Below are 18,428 nucleotides of genomic sequence, written 5' to 3'. Positions count from 1 at the left end.
CTCAAACATCCCCAGTTTGGCTTTTTCCTGGCTCTGCTCCATCTACAGTGTCTCTGTTCTGCCTTCCAAGTGTTAAAAGCAGTTATCTTGTACGCCTTGAGTGGTCTTGCCCTGCACATGTACAGCTCGTCTCTCAGCCACAGACTTTTGGAGTCCCTCACTCCCTCTGAGGTTACCTCTCTACGCAGCTACCTCCTCTTCAATGACCCACCATGCACATCCCCGCAGCTCTGGCTGCCCTGAACTCTGATCTTTGCACCCCTCAGTTTGACAGGACTGCTTGCTTGCTTTGCACAGATTGTAGCCAGAAAATCAGTCTCCTGGGCAATCATGAGAGATATCTCATACATTTTGTTTTTCTCTGAGATTATAGTCTTAGGCTGCCTATTGTCTACTCCCTGAAATCAGCTGCCTCATTTTTCTGCCCAGTATTTGTATTCTTACATTGGGAGGATGTGTCTGGTACTACTTATTCCATTTTGGCTGGAAGGGGAACTAGTTAATTCCTAATGATTAAGAGTATTAACTTTGGATTCCAATAGCCGTAGGTTGTAGTCTGTAATCTGTGTGTTTAGGGGCTTCTTAGTTTCTCAGATTCTCAGTTTCCTTACTTATAAATTGGGACTAATACCTATCTCAAAGGGTTGTTAATAAGGTAATATTAAGTGTATAGTAGATAGCTAATAAATATTAGCTACTACTACTACTTAATGTTTCTTAGTAAAATTATTTATGTTTTTTGTAATTTTATACATTGTTAAAATTTTACTCTTATTCCACATTACAATGGAGGTCCGTAGAACTCAGTTATTTGTAAATTAGTCTTGTGTATATGACTTTAATTATTTTAGAAAGTATATTTCTGTTTTAGAAAACATTTTCTATTATTAATTATTAATAATTAATAATAATAATATTATATTATATTATAATATATATTATAATATATATAACATATTATAATATAATATATAATTATACATATATTATTATATAATATATTATATATAATAATAATATTAATAATATTATTATTAATTATATATAATTATTATATATAATATATTATATTATATATAATAATAATAATTATTAATTATTATTAATTATTTTAGAAAGTATATTTCTGTTTTAGAAAACATTTTCTATTATTTATTATTAATTATTAATAATATTATATTATATTATAATATATATTAGAATTATATATATTATATATAATATGTATTATAATATAATATATATAATTATATATATTATTATATAATATATTATAATATATATTATATATAATTATATATATTATTATATAATATATTATATTATAATATATTATATATAATAATATTATTATTATATATAATATAGTATAATAATAATTATTATTAATTATTATTATTAATTATTTTAGAAAGTATATTTCTGTTTTAGAAAACATTTCTAAGAGAGCTTAAAGAATTCTCTATGGAAAAGTAGATAACAACCCAATAATGTAAAAAAGAAAATGAATTTTAACACGGTGAATTTCAGCATGAAGTACTAGCTATGCAATATTATTGAAAATGGAAGAGATGGAAGCTTTCAAGCTTTGCTAGTGGCTGTTAGTTTTTAATTATCTGTGCAGGGGTAGGGACTTGGGGACAGAGTGATCAGAGAGTGACAATGTAATTTATTTTCAGTTTTGGAATGTGTTGTTTATCTTTGGAGAAGATTTACCGTCTTAATAATGTTTGGTTTGTGTTAACATTCAAACGAATGCTTTTCCCCCCTGGGAGCAACTGTTAATTATTAGCAAGGAGAATCTGCGTTGCAAAGAAGCATGATAGCTTCAGGACAAGGCAACACAAAATTTATAATTTAAAATGATCCACATGTGGACAGTTGTGAGAATTGACTATATTGAGAATATTCTACCTTATTAAAAAAAAGTGTGACTCCTTAATAATTTAATACCCTATATAATGACTCATACAAAAAAAAAAACAACAAAAAAACACCAAACAACTGGAGCAGAATTATCTTATTTGCAATTTACATAGAAGTCAAAGGAAAGGAAGTAACTAGCATTTATTGAAGGTCCATTATGGGCCAGAGAAGGTGAAAAGTATTTTATCTGTTAACTTGGACAACCACTTCCAGATATATGTAAAATCATTCCTGTTTCGCAGACAAGGACCCTGAATACCAAGGATTAAGACTGTCCAGTTTAAGCAGCTGGGAAGTGATAGAGTATAGATTTGAACTCGGGCCTGTTTGACTCCACTGTCCTTGCATTTTCCATTCTATTATTTTTGAATAGCAGGCAAATTTTACTTACTATAGACATTTTCTTCTTCTGGCCTTTTCCCAATAATGCAATCTCGTAGTTGGCGTAGTTTTTCCTTAATGAGGGAGCAACCAGGAAACAGAAGTCAAGATTCACAAATTTGTCATGGATTAAGATGAAAACTTGAACTACTATCACCAGTACCACCACTACTACTTAGTGTTAATTTGGTACTTACAGTGTCCCAATCACCGTCCTTGATACTTTACATGCATTATTTTACTTAATCCTCACAACTTCATGCAGTGGATAAAGAACGTCATCATCTCATTTTACAGATAAGGAAACTGAGCTACAGAGAGATTAAGTAACTTTCCCAAATCACACAGTTATAAGTGGTAGAATTAAGGTAGAAACCCAGAGCCCAATTCTTTTGGGAGCTGTTTTCCCAATCGAACACCTGAGGCATCTACATTGGCTATTTGGTGTCCAAAAGCAGGAGGCCAGCACAATGATGGTCTCCTGCTGTCTGAGACCATCTCCAGCCTCTGTAGGGTACCTGCCTTACTAGAAATTCCTTCTAAGAACCAGGGACATGGTAGCAAATGATACACAAACTGGATTCCCTTTTTAACTCATCTGTGACCTTTCTTTACTTTCCAAACATTCTACATTGAACATCTATTAACTATTTAACTGAAAGGTAAAGCAAGCTAACATTCAAAAAATCTGCTTTTAGAAGAGAACCTAGAGTAGCACTTTTCCTAAGGGTTGCCCCTGAAGCCTAGAAACCACTTTTCCTAGAGTTGTTTTCATTGCCTTAAAGATCCCTTCCTATGAGTGGAGCAAGGGACCCACTGGCTGTGAGCAGGAGTGAGGAGAGCTAAAGGCAAGGTTTTCTCAGCCATCTCACCTTTGACTCCAGGGATTCTACGTGGGTCTTCATTAGTCTAGAAGCTCTTCTACTATTAACTCTGTATTTGTGCCATTTTTTCTCCTATTTTCCTAGGATAATATCTCTGTCAAGAATAATATAACTTCACAGCTACCTCTGATAGATTCATCCTCAGGATACAAATGAACATTTTTGTAAACTACAAGAGTAATACTGAAAAGTATATGGGGATGAGTGTGTGTTGGGAAAACAGGGAGAACATTCATTTTTTGTTGTTCTGACTTTTGTTCAGGCCCTTATGTTAAGGACTGACTAAAAAAACACAGGGAGAAAGCTCTTTGACATCGGTCTTGGCAATGATGTTCTGAATATGACTGAAAAAGCACAAGCACCAAAAGCAAAAATAAACAACAGGGACTACATCAGACTAAAAAGCTTCTGCATGGCGAAAGAGGCAATTAACAAAATGAAAAGGCACACTATGGACTGAGGGAAAATATTTGCAAATCATGTATCTGAGAAGGAGTTAATATCCAAAATATATAAAGAACTCACACAACTCAGTAGCAAAAAGTCCCATATAATCTGATTAAAAAATGGGCAGAGGAACTGAATAGACATCTCTCAAAGAAGACATAAAAATGGCCAACAGATACGTGAAAAAATTCTCAACATCACTAATCATCAGGGAAATGCAAATCAAAGCCACAATAGGATCTTACCTCAGAACTGTTAGAATGATTATCATCAAAAGGACAAGAGGTAAGAGATAAGGTTATGGAGAAAAGGGAAGCCTTGTGCAGTGTTGGTGGAAATGTAAATTGGTACAGCCATTATGGAAATCAGTATGGAGGTTCCTCAAAACATTAAAAATAGTACCACCATATGAGTCAGCAATCCTACTTCTGGGTATTTATCCAAAGGAAATGAAATCAGGATCTCAAAGAAATAGCTGCATTTCCATGTTTATTGCAATAGCCAAGATATGGAAACCACCTAAGTGTCTATCAACAGATGAATGGATAAAGAAGATGTGTTATATATGTATATATATATGTGTGTGTGTATATATACACACGCACACACACACACACACACACACACACACACACACACACACACACAATGGAATATTATTCAGCAAGGAGAAAGAAGGAAATCCTACCATTTGCGGCAACATGGATGGACCTTGAGGGCATTATGTTAAGTGAAATAAGTCATATAGAGAAAGACAAATACTGTGTGATCTCACATATGTGAACTCTAAAAAAGCCAAATTCATAGAAACAGAGTTGAATGATCGTTATCAGGGGCTGAGGAGTGGATGAAATGGGGAGATGGTGATGTTGGTCAAAGGGTACCAACTTCCAGTTATAAAATAAAAAGGTTCTGGGGATCTAATGTACAGCAGGATGATTATATTTAACAGTACTGTATTATATATATATTATACTTAGCAACTTGAAAGTTGCTAAGAGAGTTAGCATTATTTGTTCTCGTCACACAAAAATGGTAATTTTGTGACATGATGGAGGTGTTAGCTAATGCTATGGTGGTCATCATTTTGCAATATATCACATCAGCCCGTTATACACTTTAAATTTAGACAAAGTCAATGATATCTCAATAAATTTGGGAAAGAAATGGAAAAGAACTGACTGATTCCTCCCACAGTCCTCAGTCAGAGTCACAAACTTTGGACTCTAATGGAAAGTAATCTTAGGGTTTGTTCTTGCATTTACAGGTTAAATTTTTTTGTTTTGTTTTGTTTTACTTACTGTATTCATTATCCCATTATCCCTATATAGTAGATAAGTCACATTGGTCTCAGAGTAGTTGAGTACAGACCACCTTAAATTCTTTCTAAAACAGTATTGAATATAAATACACAAATAACATATAAACAACCAAGGGTTTAATAAAGCAACTAGTGAAATCCTTACCAAGAAGGTATTTAGGTTGGATCACTTTAAATTGTAAACTTTATTATTGAAGGGTCTAAGAAGGATGAAGTATAATTGACTTAACAAAACGTATATAACTTATTTTCTAGCATTGCTAGGAAAGTGATTTGTAGGTCTGCACTTAGGCACATTTTACCCATTTCGGCATAAGAAGGATGCTTGATGGTGATGGCAGTGGTGTGGATTGAAAGCAATACTGTAGTTCTGACCATGAACAACGATCCGTTACAGAACTCTACAATCAGCATTCTTAGCATTTGTTTGGCAAAAGAACTGCCCTTGCTTAACACTGCAAAATCTTGACCAGGTCCAGTCACCTAACCACAACAAGAGCTATCCATAGAGACAGGTGATTTCTGACAAGGCTTGTGATCTCAGATGTATTGGAAAAGTCCCTTGCCTAAACTATATCCCATCTATATGCCATATTGCTTGAATCACCATTGTGATTCATTTCCCTGTTGTTTAAAAATGTTTTCTTAAGCATTATTTTTAAATAAAAATGATCCTTGGGAAAGGTAGCATATTATGCTATTAATGATTATTTACACTTAGGCCTAATGTAGCTAATGAAATGTGTTTAATCAAACAGCTGCCTGAGAACTGGCTTTTAAGGTACTGGGGTTTTATATGATGAGAAGAAACTGGTAAAATATTTTGGGAGTGGGAAGGCCTATTGGATAGCTAGAATATGGTCCTGATACCCCTCACTGAGGAATGTCATGGGGTGTATATTATATTACACAGAGTATATTTTGTTTTCATTCTCCTCTTAGAACCACCTACTGCAGTCCCCTCTCAGGATGTAAATTATGTTTAAAGAAGACAAGCTTATCTGAAGTTAATACTCTTGGCATAATTTCTGTAAATCCTGACCGATATATATATTCATATATATGCAAATCCTGATATATATATATGTATGTATGTATATATTTATATACATGCAAATCCTGATATATATGTATATATATATTTATTTTTCCAAAGGTTAAGGAGAAGAGAAGATAAACCTTATTAAATTTTACTTAGGACTATTGTCTGATATGATTTCAATCATTTTCTTGTTCCCTTTAAGTCTGGTCTACATAATACATTCTTCAGAATTCTGAGCACGTTAGTGTAAAGATGCTTCACTGTAATTTCAGCAATGAGATTCATAAAACATGCACTGTACTAAGGACAGCCTTATAAGTTGATTAGGTATTAGCTCTGATACACATGGTCTCAGCACTGAGTTCATCGATGGTTTGTAAACATGAAATCTGGGTACTGTCGAACTTTTAATTGGTAGTTTAAAACCTCTTTTTTGTGTGTGGTTAGTTAAAAACAAAAGAACAGTTACATGTATTTCTTGTTAAGAGAAAGAGGCTTACAAAAATGCTGGAGCTCTGCACCTGAGGGAATGTTCCAGAAGGGATTGGGGTCTGTATTACCTGCTGAATTATTTCCAGGCCAGTCTTTCCCATCTGCCAGTATTTAAATTTCTCCAGGGCTTCGTCCACAGAGAGTTTCCCATTCTTGACTTTCTCTTGCAGGAGGATGAGTTCCTCCTGCCCAGCAGCAAGGCAGTCCGTTATGGTGGAAAAGGCTTGACTCTCCATCCGAGATCTGTCTACAATATGAGGGAAGGGTGTTTTAATGAGAAGTCTGCATGTGACAACTGGAAAAAAAAAAGCACTCTAAAAAATAAGCAGTTTGAATTCCTTGTTCTAGCTAGTCTATAAGCAGTTACAGAATAAATCAGTACAATTTTTTAAATGAGTTTCTTTCTAAGGATGGTCATGACTCAGACCTAGTGTTATGGGTGAAAAGAATGTGTCTCATCACTGAAAAACATAAAGGGATGAGGAGAGAAAGAACAGCAAAAGTTCTGCACTAGGCTGGTGGTGGGCAGTGCTAATTTCATGTTCTTTTGTGAGAATTACTTTTAATTAGGTCCACAAAATACTTAGCATAGGGCCTGCTGCATAGTAAGCTAAATACGAAAAAGTTAACACTATCATTACTAATAAATATTTATGGAATAAACACAATCTCTCCAGCTTTGGGAAAAAAGATCTCAACCAACACCCAAATGTCACAAGAGGTGCAGGATCATTTGAGAATTGATTCCTGAAAGATTTAAGGTAAATAATTGCCGGTCCTTTTGTAGTGAACTGCATCCTTTTCAGAAGAGTTTATTTTGGAACATGCTATGTATTATCTGCTCGGCTCGATGAGAACATTCGATGGTCTGATGTCTCCTGTGCGGCTGCTAATGCCACACCAGACACTGGCCTGAGGAACAGTGAGAGCAAATTGCAGACCACGGGTGAGTCAGTGTTCTGACGGCGCTTAAAGACATAAATGAAGCTGTTTGCTTTTAGGGACTCTCAGTACTCTCCAGGCTACCCCAATCTCTGTTACTCCCTATAAGTCTCTGGATGACTTCACACGTGTACCGCCTGCCTGGCTGCAGAACTCATTTGCGTTCTCATTTACATATTTCTCCTAAGTCCAACATACTTCTTGCATTATCTCAGCAGGGATTGGATACCTCAGCAGCGGCACACGTTGTATGCACTCTCAAATCCAAATACGCCCAGAGTCTAGAAGGAGAGAAGAGGTAGTCCCACCAAGCCGTAGGCAGGTTGGTAGTAAATTGGGCACATCGCTGCAGAAATTGCTCATGACTGGGAACTCTTTTTCAAGAAAGAAGTAGATCAATTAGACTGTATCTAGACCTGATTGACGGGATTTGCGAAATGGGGAGGGCATTCAAATTCTATCATAATAAAGATTCATTGATAGGATTGGTTAGTCTGGAAATGAAGTTCAAGTACTTGATAGCAGTTTTAAGTATCTGATGGGAACTTGAGCCTTGGGGCAGTCTTGGCATGACCTCTCAGGTCCCTTTCAGTTTTGAGATTCCAGCAGTGAATCTTGGAACAGGGGCACAGAGAGGATTCCTGTTTTGTAAAGGTTCACATGCACATAAAACTGCTCCATGGCCAATCATTCTGATTCCCACGGGGGCTTTCTTGGCTTGTCTTTTCCCTTCAGAAGTCCTATTCCCCCAGAACTAACAAGATGTCAACAGATTCTATACTCTAAATCTTTTCCTTCAGGGATGACAGAACACAAAATCCCAGGAGAATTGGAGAAGCAGAAGTCAGCCAGAGCGCTCAGTGGTTCAGCAACCAAAAGCACAGGTAACAATTGAGATCTTGCTTCTTACACCACTTGCTTTCTATAGGTCTCCACAATCCAATTCAATTCGTAAGATGCTGTTTGCAGTAGAATTCTATGTGCCATTCCTGCCAGAGTGTGGAGGTTTAGCATCGTCATTTAACAGCTATGCCATTTAACTAGCACCTCACTTCTGTCATCCCTTTGCCTAAGTGTGAATCCATTTTTATCGCAAATACCCATGCAGCTGGATTTTCTGCTTTTACAGAAGTTATCTCAAGCCAAGCCTTACCAGAAAACGGTACCAACTTCAGTTTTGCTATATGTGCACGTTTAGCTGAATTAAAAAAAAAACATTGAATTCTTTTAATAATATTCATTTCAATTATCCCTTCATAGTTCAAATTTTAGCTATGAAAATATAAGTAAGATGACTTTTTGGGGGGAGGCAGGGTTCAGTTTTGCATGGTTGTGCAGAGACAACAAAAGAACAAAATTCAGGAGTGGCAGAAGTTGTAGACAGATTGAGTCCCGAAAGTGAGTTGTTTACAACTAGACTAATTTTACATACATCTGCTTTTTCTTCTTTTTTTTTTTTCCCCCATACTAAAAACATTAAAACCAATTGTCTTGATAAATTACTATTAGGCATGACAAGCTGCAAAGAAAAATGATTTGGCCTTTTACCTCCTTTCTTCCTAAGGGCAGACTAATCAAACCAAAACATGCAACCTGTAATTTTTGGAAGGCTGTGCAAAATTTCTTTATTGCATTTAGATGACTATTTTATGGGGGGTGGAAGGGTTTTTCCTTGCTCCTCAAATTTGTATTTATTATTAGTTTATTTTCGTAAGAGTTAGTATGAGTTTAACATAATTTTCATTGAAAAGCATTTGTCAGACTGCTATTTGCCCACACGGCAGACTCTTGTTCTTTTATCGTAAAAGCTTCAAGACAAACTACAGTTTCTAAAGTTTTAGTTCCTTTCAGATCAATTTTTCTTTACAAGATTTTCCATTTGATCAAGTTTTGGTCAAATTAACATCAAGCAACCTGTCTGGTGGACATATGAATCTAGAGATTAGGTAAGAAAGCAAATTGAGCTTTTCATAAAAGTTCTTTCTACTACCAAGTGACTGGCTAGAAGAACATTTTTCCTGAAAAACTGAAAGTCAGCAACTTGATTGGCCAACACCAAGGAACTTAAAATGTGAAATATCTACTTAGTAAATATTAGCTGGTCATTGAAATAATAATAATTTAAAAGACCATGTGCAACGAAGAGTGTGCTTATTATACAAGGACAAGTACAAAAGCAGGATGCAAAATTGTATATATAGTAAAATTTTAACCATAAAAATGTTGTGCATATAATAAAGCAGGCAGGGACAGTTTTAAAGATGATATAGGTCGTTCTACTGTGATGGTATCAGAAGTGATTACCTTTTTCTAATTTCCAACTTTCTGAAATAATACTATGTTGCTTTTACAATAAGAAATTTCTCCCACTTTGCAAATAGGTTTCTCCATGGAATACACCCTTCCAAGTTGTGCCAGATATACTATACCATGCCATACCATACTGTACTAGCTTACCAAATTATTTTGTGAGCAACTGGGACAAACTTGAAAGTAATAGGACTTTAAAAAAATCAGGAGCTTCCCTGGTGGCGCAGTGGTTGAGAATCTGCCTGCTAATGCAGGGGACACGGGTTCGAGCCCTGGTCTGGGAGGATCCCACATGCCGCGGAGCGACTGGGCCCGTGAGCCACAACTACTGAGCCTGCGCGTCTGGAGCCTGTGCTCCGCAGCAAGAGAGGCCGCAATAGTGAGAGGCCCGCGCACTGCGATGAAGAGTGGCCCCCGCTTGCCACAACTAGGGAAAGCCCTCGCACAGAAACGAAGACCCAACACAGCTAAATATAAATAAATTAATTAATTAATTAAAATGAATAATGCTTTAAAAAAAAAAAGAATTAAACTGAAATTCCACCTCTACCACTTATTAGTTCTGTGACCTTAATTACAGATAACCAATCCATCTTAAAAAGGAAAATAATATCTACCTCATAAGATAGCTGTGAGGACTTGATCTATGGTATATAAACGCTTCACACAGTGCCATTTGCCTTCAGTGATTGTGACTGCTCTTTGAGGATGTTTAACTGACACATGTATTTTCATAACTGCTGTTCTAATTATAACCTTATTTTGAATCTTTTTTTTGTCTTTTTTTTTAGTTTTTGTCTTTTGCTAGAAAGATTAGGTAGATAGATATAGAGTATATATATTATATAATTATATAATATTAAGTGATTTAGAAGGTATATATTTTGTTTGTTTTAAAATAATGATTACTTTTTTAAATTTCAGAGATTTTTTACCTTATGTTTTTTGATTAGTAAAGACTTGATAGGGCATCATTTTATTTTTAAATTATTTTCTAGTTCCTAGACATTTTCATATTATTTGAGCACTGGACCTAGATTATTGCAATAAAATTATGATCTCTTGCATTGCCTATTTTTATCACCGATATTTTACATTCAGATGTTTTATAAATAAATTTATAATAATTATTTAAATTTAATTCCATGTTTTATTGAATTCATTATTCAGCACAAATTCTTTAATGCCATAACTTCTTTTTTTAAAACTTTTTGAAGTATAGTTGATTTATAATATCATATAAGTTTCAGGTGTACAGCACAGTGATTTAGTTATATATGATGTATATACATTTTTTTTCAGATTCTTTTCTCTTATAGGTTATTACATAATATTGAGTATGGTTCCCTGTGCTATACAGTAGGTCCTGTTGGTTATCTATTTTATACCTAGTAGTGTGTATATGTTAATCCCAGCCTCCTAATTTATCCCTCCCCCACCCCCTTTTCCCCTGTGGTAGCCGTAAGTTTGTTTTCTGTGTCTGCAAGTCTCTTTCTGTTGCTAAGTATCTCTCACTTATTTAGAAGATATTTTGGGGAATACTTTCATGATGACATAGAAATGCTATCTTTTCTAAAATCTTGGACATTCAAAAAATATATTTGTTGTTTTCTTCTTACACAAACACATTAGCTGACTAAATATAAGTTGCAACGTTTTCCCAATAAATCATGTAGTCCATTATCTCAAATTTTTGTTACATCATTTTCTAAATTGTAAAACTGATTTTGATTTTTTAACAGAAAATCTAAGTTAACATATTTCCTCAATACTTTAGGGTTGTTTCTTCATCTTTATAACTAAAACGGTTTGCTAAGATGCTTTTAAATGTGGGTATATTTCCTTATTTTTTGCTAGATCACAGCGAGTCCATACAATCTGCATATTCATTCCCCCACTCTTCTGTACTCTGAAGCTTTGTTAAACTATGTCATTGATTGTATTTTCTAGCCTATTTTTAAAAACACCTATTATACATGAGTTGGATTTCTGTCCTCCATGTCTTTTGACTGCTTTTAGTATTTCCATGTATTGGGAACAAATCCTTTTCCAATTATGTTCTCAACTTCAATAATTGATTTTACCCACTGTCACTCCTTTTTGTTATAACCAACATGGATTTTAATTTGCTATTGAAATTTTAATTTCCAAGTTTATTTTATTTTTGCCATATGTCCTCTAGTCATTTGATCCATTTTCTTCATGTCACATGTTTCACCTCATCCTGCCATCTCAGCTAAAATGTCTTTCATATGTTTTGCTTTCATCTCAGTCTGACCTCGACCCCTGACTTTCTGTTGATGTTTCCTCTCTATGTTTTCAATTTGTTTATGAGTTTGCAGTTTTCTGAAATTTTCTTTTTTGGCTCCTGTATATTGTCAGTGGGTATCTAGCACTGATCCTGAAAGCTGAATGGTTCAGCTTAATTTCATAAATGAAAATTAAAGATAATTCATACTTCTTTACAGTTATTTTCTAAAAACAATTACACATCATTAGTTGAGATGTTCTTATTTTGTGTGTGTGTGTTGGGGGAGGGCACACTTGCATATTTCCCACTATCTCCATACTGATAGCTTGGTGCTTCTTGGGAAGATATATGACAACCTTACTCATTAAGTAAGTCATTTACAGAAGTATAATTATCCTGAGTCTTCATGATGAAATTCTCCTTCCTTTCCTTTGACATGGTTTTTGAAGTTCTCGTATCATTTATTTGTTCTCTCCTTCAATCTTCTTAAAAGAGAACGCATCTAAAGAATCATGTTTGACAAGAGATTTGGTGATTGTTTATCCTTTGCTTCTATTCCTTGTGTTCAGATCAAATTTTGTTCTCTGCTCTAGGACTACAGAGGACTTTGGTGCAATTCATAACTCAAGATCCCAGGACTTAGCAGCTTTGTCTAGTGCAGCTTTGTCACAAATAGGTGGAACATGATTCTTTGGCACTATGTACTGATAGGTCTGCAAGCAACTAACTCCCTGAATAAACAGTAATTTTTCTTGCCCATCCCATCTTTCCTTCACAGAGCTTTACTGCAGGGTCTCAGGATGCTTTCTACTGGGAGAACTACTTTTTCTGCATGTGTATAGAAAGACCAGAGCTGCAGTGGTGAGAACTTTAAAAAATTAGCATTTGTGTAGTAGAGTGATAGCTAGGGGTCAGCAGGTGGACTACTGATTTTATTTGTTTCAATCCCCTTTTTTCAACCTTAGAATTAATTGGAATTAGTCCCATAGTCCAGCATTAGCTTTTTTCCAGTCTTTGTTTCCACTACTCTTAAGAATTCCATGTTTTTGATGCCTTTCCTTCACAAGCATTTCTGAGAGGCCACTTCTGGCTGTTGACACATCACCATTTTAGACAAGAGCTCAGCTATTACACAAGTTTTTCCAGGTATGACTTTAACAAAAACAGAAACCAAACAAACAAAAAACTCCTATGAACATGACAAATGGAAATGTCAGTTACACTGAAAAAGAGAATTGAAGCCATTATTCTTCTATGGAGTACAAATAACTACATTTTGATAATTTCCCCTCTTTTCTTTTTAATATATCAATTACTGGCAAAAGTAGCCAGATGAAAATACCTCAGGGACCAGCATTCTCTTTTGCCCACATAAGGGTAATACCATCTGCATTTCTCCAGGTCTCCTACTTATAGAAAATTCTGTTATTTAACATTCATCACACTGCTGCAGCACTGGGAACTTACAGAGCTCATACAAGATGTGTTCCCTGACTATATCTTTCCCAAGAGCATGCACACCCCCTGAAAAGACCAGCTGATAACGATTTTGCAGTCTGCATTGAGGAATTAGTGGCCAGAGACTATATCAGAGATTGCAAACTTGGAAGCCTACAGGGGCCAGAAAGATGGAATTACTGAGCAGATAAGATTCAGTGCCTGCTTATTAAACACATCTGAATAGTCTTCATTATCAAAAATAATTATTTTCTCTTGTGTGTTTTTATGCATAGCATGATTCTCTTGATACGTCTTTTATTTTCCCAGTTCTGATAGAATTATGAGTTTAGAGAAATGTGCCTCAAATATAAGAAGACAATATGGGAAGCATGATAACAAATGAAAATATCAAAAGTAATTTGTAGCAAATGATACTATAATACAATAGGGAGTGGTTGGAGATTTGAATTGTTACATGAGACATGGATTTAAGCATGGGTTAAACATGGCAAAAATTTGAAATTATATTGTGCACATTATTTTTGAAATATAACATATTTAAAGGCCAAATCTGTCCATAATATGGCCTTTCAAACAGTTTCTTTTGGCTAGATTTTGTTTTTTGTTTGTTGGTTTGACATTATTATTATTATAGCATATTATTTTCTCATGTGTTCCACTTGTAGTCCATGTCTAAGGTAGGTCTTAGGCAACTAAATTCCTCAAAGCCCTTACATTCCTCCAGCACCCTTTGACTTGATCATGTTCACCTAGTAGTCTTCTAATTACTAATTATATTTTATAAAAACTTTATTATTAATATTTGGCAAGGGTCTAATGAATACAAGCATTCTCATCACTGGGAAGAACTCTTCCCATAAAACAGATTTAATCGATTGGGATTGGGAGTTATAAATCAGTCCTCCATGAGCTTAGTTAACAGGACTCAGACATCAAAACTCTAATTGATTCCAAACCCACTGACAAATTCAGTTCTCTGGTTTGCCACGTTGAAGAACAAACCCTTGACTGCTCTGTGAGGCTCAATTTTGGGAAGTGGGTGGAGGTGTGGTAGCAGCACATTCTGGGGACAACACTCTGGCACTGATTTAAAATTTTTCTAATTTTAAAACCAACTTGGAAAAACTGATTTTAAAAATGTATTTTGATGGAAACTTTTATCTGTGATCCAAAGTCCTCAGCATTTTTCTTATATTTTTTCCAGGATGTGAAAATTGAGTTGAAGAAATCTGTTGAGTTTCCATGGAAATGGTGCCAATTAATTTTTTTCTGTTCCTCAGGAAAATTCCTTGACTTAGCAATAATGTAACTTCCTGGCAATCCCTTGGCAGTCTTCAACAAAGGGCATATGAAATGCCTATACTTTCAGTGGGAAAATAGTTGGCTCTCATAATCCCTTTTCCTTCCAGCATATAGTGAAATAACTGAATAATTTCTTTAACCTTTAGAGAACCTGTCCAGTCCCTTTAAAAAATCTTGACTCTGACAAACACTTCACAAAAGGGTCTTTTTGTTCTCTATCAAATAAAGAGATTATCATCGGTGAAGCATGCACTGTTTTTCCTATTACATCATGAAATCCCAGGGTATTTGAAGAGTATTCATTAATTTAGGAATAAGTAGTTTTGATTGTCTAGTATGTCCCATGGTCTGGATGGTCATAAATATCTGAAAAGGTTTAGAGAAAAATGGCTGGACAGAGGAAGTCCATTAGGTACTTAATTCTTTAATTTCAAAACCTTCCCCATTATTCTTAATTATTTTTTTTCTCATGCCAGATTCTGATTTCCCTGCAGACTGCAGTTATCAGGAAGGTTTTTTTTTCCCCTAACATTTCAATGTTCCTCTACTCCTTGAAAACAGAACAATATTCTTTTCCATTCTGCTGAATTACTAATGTCCACAGTTAAAGGAATCTAGGGGAACTGCTCTAAGGTGACTAATCAAAAATATCATCAATAATTGGATTGAAAGATCTAGAGAGTGAAAAATTCACACAAAAATTTGATTAAAATTTTCAGTATCCTAACCCCCAAGAATTAAAAAAATCTGGTCATCATTGATCTTGATGAAGCAAATTAAGTAACAAGATATGGACAGATGTTAATCCAGTAAAATATTTTATAACTTAGGTTCTTGTTTCCTTTCACCATTCTCTCCTCCCCTTTTATTCTGAGTACAGAAGGGACTATTTTTTCTATACATATATTAGAATACTAATAGGTTTCTTCTAAGCTTCAAAAACATTAGCAGCCTTTTCTTATATTGCTCTCTGTGGGACAACCAGAGGATGACAGATCAGGCATTCTGAGGATCCCTTCATTACACTTGTTACTTGTCCCCTTCTTTCATCTCCTGTGGCCTTCTTCACATCATCCTCTTAATTCTAATGTAATTTAATTAAAATATAATAATTGAATAATTTGTTAAAAATGCTTTAGGGAAACTTTCTCCCAAAGAGCTCAAAGCGTCCCCTCTCTTTATTCTTTTCAAAGCTCTGTGAGGTATGTGGAAGAGTCCAGATAGGAATAATCTTCTCTACTTTAATTCTTCAATAACTGTTTGATCCTAATTGTACAATGATCTCACATGGAGTTCCACATTTATTTCTTGAGAGAGCTAAAGGCACAGTGGGAGGCTAATAGTAGACTTAAAAAGATATATCTTTCCCTTCAAACTAAGAAATCACTAGAAATGAAAAATTGTCCAATAAGGAGAGTTTTTTGCATACAAATTTGTAAGTAGTCTATCCAAGTGATTTGTAGGAGACTGGAAGTTCAGGTCCATCATGTGCTGCATTCAAACACCACATACTTCATTGGAAGAATGATCTAAGTACAACCTCGCTGCCGTGAGAAATGCCACTTGAAGTGATGGGTGGTGACCACTCATTTACGGACACACCTTTGTTTGGAGGATGATCCATAGCATCCCAGGAGCAAGTCCGGGAGGTTCCGTATTTGATAGGTCAGTGGGTGTCTGTCAGAAGTTGGTGCAATCAGCACTTTGCTATTTTCACAATAGCACACAAAGAGACTATGGAAGTGGTCAGTGGCTGCTGGTGAAATAACTTCCCTGTTTTATTTTAATGTCTCTCTCAATGATTTATGAGTAACAATTTCAAGGTAATATTACTTTGGAGTGATGTTATTTCAAAAGTGGGTTGAGGTTAAAAGCATCTGTGCATGCTCATTGATTATCAGAGTCATCCAGTGTTACCTCCACCTCTGCCACCTTTTATGTTTCTCATATTTGAACTTTTACCAAAGATTTATTATCAGAAAAAAATCATAATAAATAACCTGCCAGAGGACCTCTTTTCAATAGGAACCAAGTGTGTCAGGAAAGGCTGGAGGCAGCTGCCTCCTTATGGAGCAAGAGGAAAATATTCCTCCTGTGTGAGATGCCTCTGCGCTAAAATGTTCAGCTCTTTTCTGCATGACAAATAATTGTTCCAAAAAATGGTGGGTCCAGTACCTAAGGCAAGAGAATAGTGAGACAATCTTTGACTGGAGTTCAATGCAGAGCACAGAAAACCCATGCTGGTCCCCTTCATGGGGGCATCAATCATCTGCCCTTCCTACCAAGTTAGGTTCCAGAGGCTTCTCTCTAAAGGTCTCTGAGGCATGTTAGAGAATTCGTCTTACTTGACCCTCCTGGAGCTCTGATAACAAACAACATCATCAACATCACCACAAATATCCTAGTAAGGCCTCTGTTAAATTCCTGCCTTTGTTAATTAAAATAATTTGGCTTTGTTAATTAAAATAATTTTCTTGCATTAATCTTACTATGGAAAAATTATATTTGGGTAAGACACTGACTGACTTAACAGTAAAATTAGCCAAGTACACAATTACTTACTTCTATCGCAGGAGACTTTATTCAGTGTTCATAAGATTTCTTTAACTCTTACTTAGAGATTATTAAATAAACTGAAGTTCATGTTAGTACCTTGTTTCTTAGGCCCATGGAACTTGTCACCATCAGATTGTCTTCTGGCAGTCTTTTGTTGAAACACTGTAAAAAATAGAACACAGATTATTTATTGAACATACACATAAAAAACAACATACTCTGGAAGACTGTAGGAAATTAAAATGCAATACTTCATTTTCCTTAGTAACAATTCCTGAATTGTATTATTTTTTGAGTAGGAGGATTATTAAATTTACAGTTTTCTCATTTGTGCAGCTTATCAGTCATTTCAAAAAGCATTTTCTTTGCACAGAGTAGTATAATGCTGATGGAACGCCTCATTAAACTGTTTAAATCAAGATATGATTCCATTTTGATATCAGGTAAACATAAAAGCTGCATTTTGTTAAAAGTGATAAATGCTAAAATCACATGAAAAATTCCATTTGCACAGAAATTACTCATGCTGACTTTTTGGTGATAAGCAAGGATAAAGACTGTTGCTTCTTAAACAGATGAAAAGACTGCTGTATTCCCAGATGTAATAATAAAAAAGACACTTTATTCTTGCATCATCTAGCTAGACCTCAGACCTATTAAAGCAGCTTATTCGAATTACTTCATTATCTGAAAAGTACTTTGTTCTCATTTATTATTTCTTACATGGAATTCTGTGAGACAAGTCAGCATTACCCCATTCAGCAGATGAAAGATAAAATTGATTGTTTAATATTTATTGAGCACCCACAAAGTTCCGTATGCCTTCTGGTATTTGTTAACGAGGAAGTCTATAGCCTTTAGAGCTTGACTTTAGAAACTGAACATCCCAGACTTCCATTTATTTTTTATGGGTAGTCTAAACTATAGGGTTTGGGAACTGAAAGAGGCCTTGGAGATTTAGTCCGATGTCATATGTTTATAGATGAGAGAGGTGGAAGTAACTAACATATAAAAGGGCTACGTAATTTTGCAACGATAGTGGAGATGTTGGTGGAGATGTTGAGTTGCACCCTCAAGCCTTGCACTTCATACTGTTGCTTTGGTTCTTCACAG

At 35.2% G+C, this 18,428-nt stretch overlaps 1 protein-coding gene across 8 annotated transcripts in view; it reads right to left on the bottom strand.

Moving 5' to 3' along the window:
• The window catches only part of BANK1 (B cell scaffold protein with ankyrin repeats 1), a 485,507-nt gene that overhangs the window by 8,586 nt on the left and 458,493 nt on the right, over positions 1-18,428 (bottom strand). For all 8 annotated transcript variants that reach the window (XM_082390995.1, XM_082390996.1, XM_082390989.1 and 5 more), the window contains exons 11-13: positions 17,412-17,477; positions 6,562-6,740; positions 2,318-2,381 (exon numbers count right to left, since the gene is read on the bottom strand). In XM_082390995.1, coding sequence (XP_082247121.1) covers positions 2,318-2,381; positions 6,562-6,740; positions 17,412-17,477 — 309 coding nt within the window. The remainder of the gene's footprint in view (positions 1-2,317; positions 2,382-6,561; positions 6,741-17,411; positions 17,478-18,428) is intronic.

The sequence above is a fragment of the Balaenoptera borealis genome (genome assembly GCF_965194805.1).
Source record: "Balaenoptera borealis genome assembly, chromosome: 4".
Classification (NCBI taxonomy): domain Eukaryota; kingdom Metazoa; phylum Chordata; class Mammalia; order Artiodactyla; family Balaenopteridae; genus Balaenoptera; species Balaenoptera borealis.
This window is presented reverse-complemented; position numbering and strand designations above follow the sequence as displayed.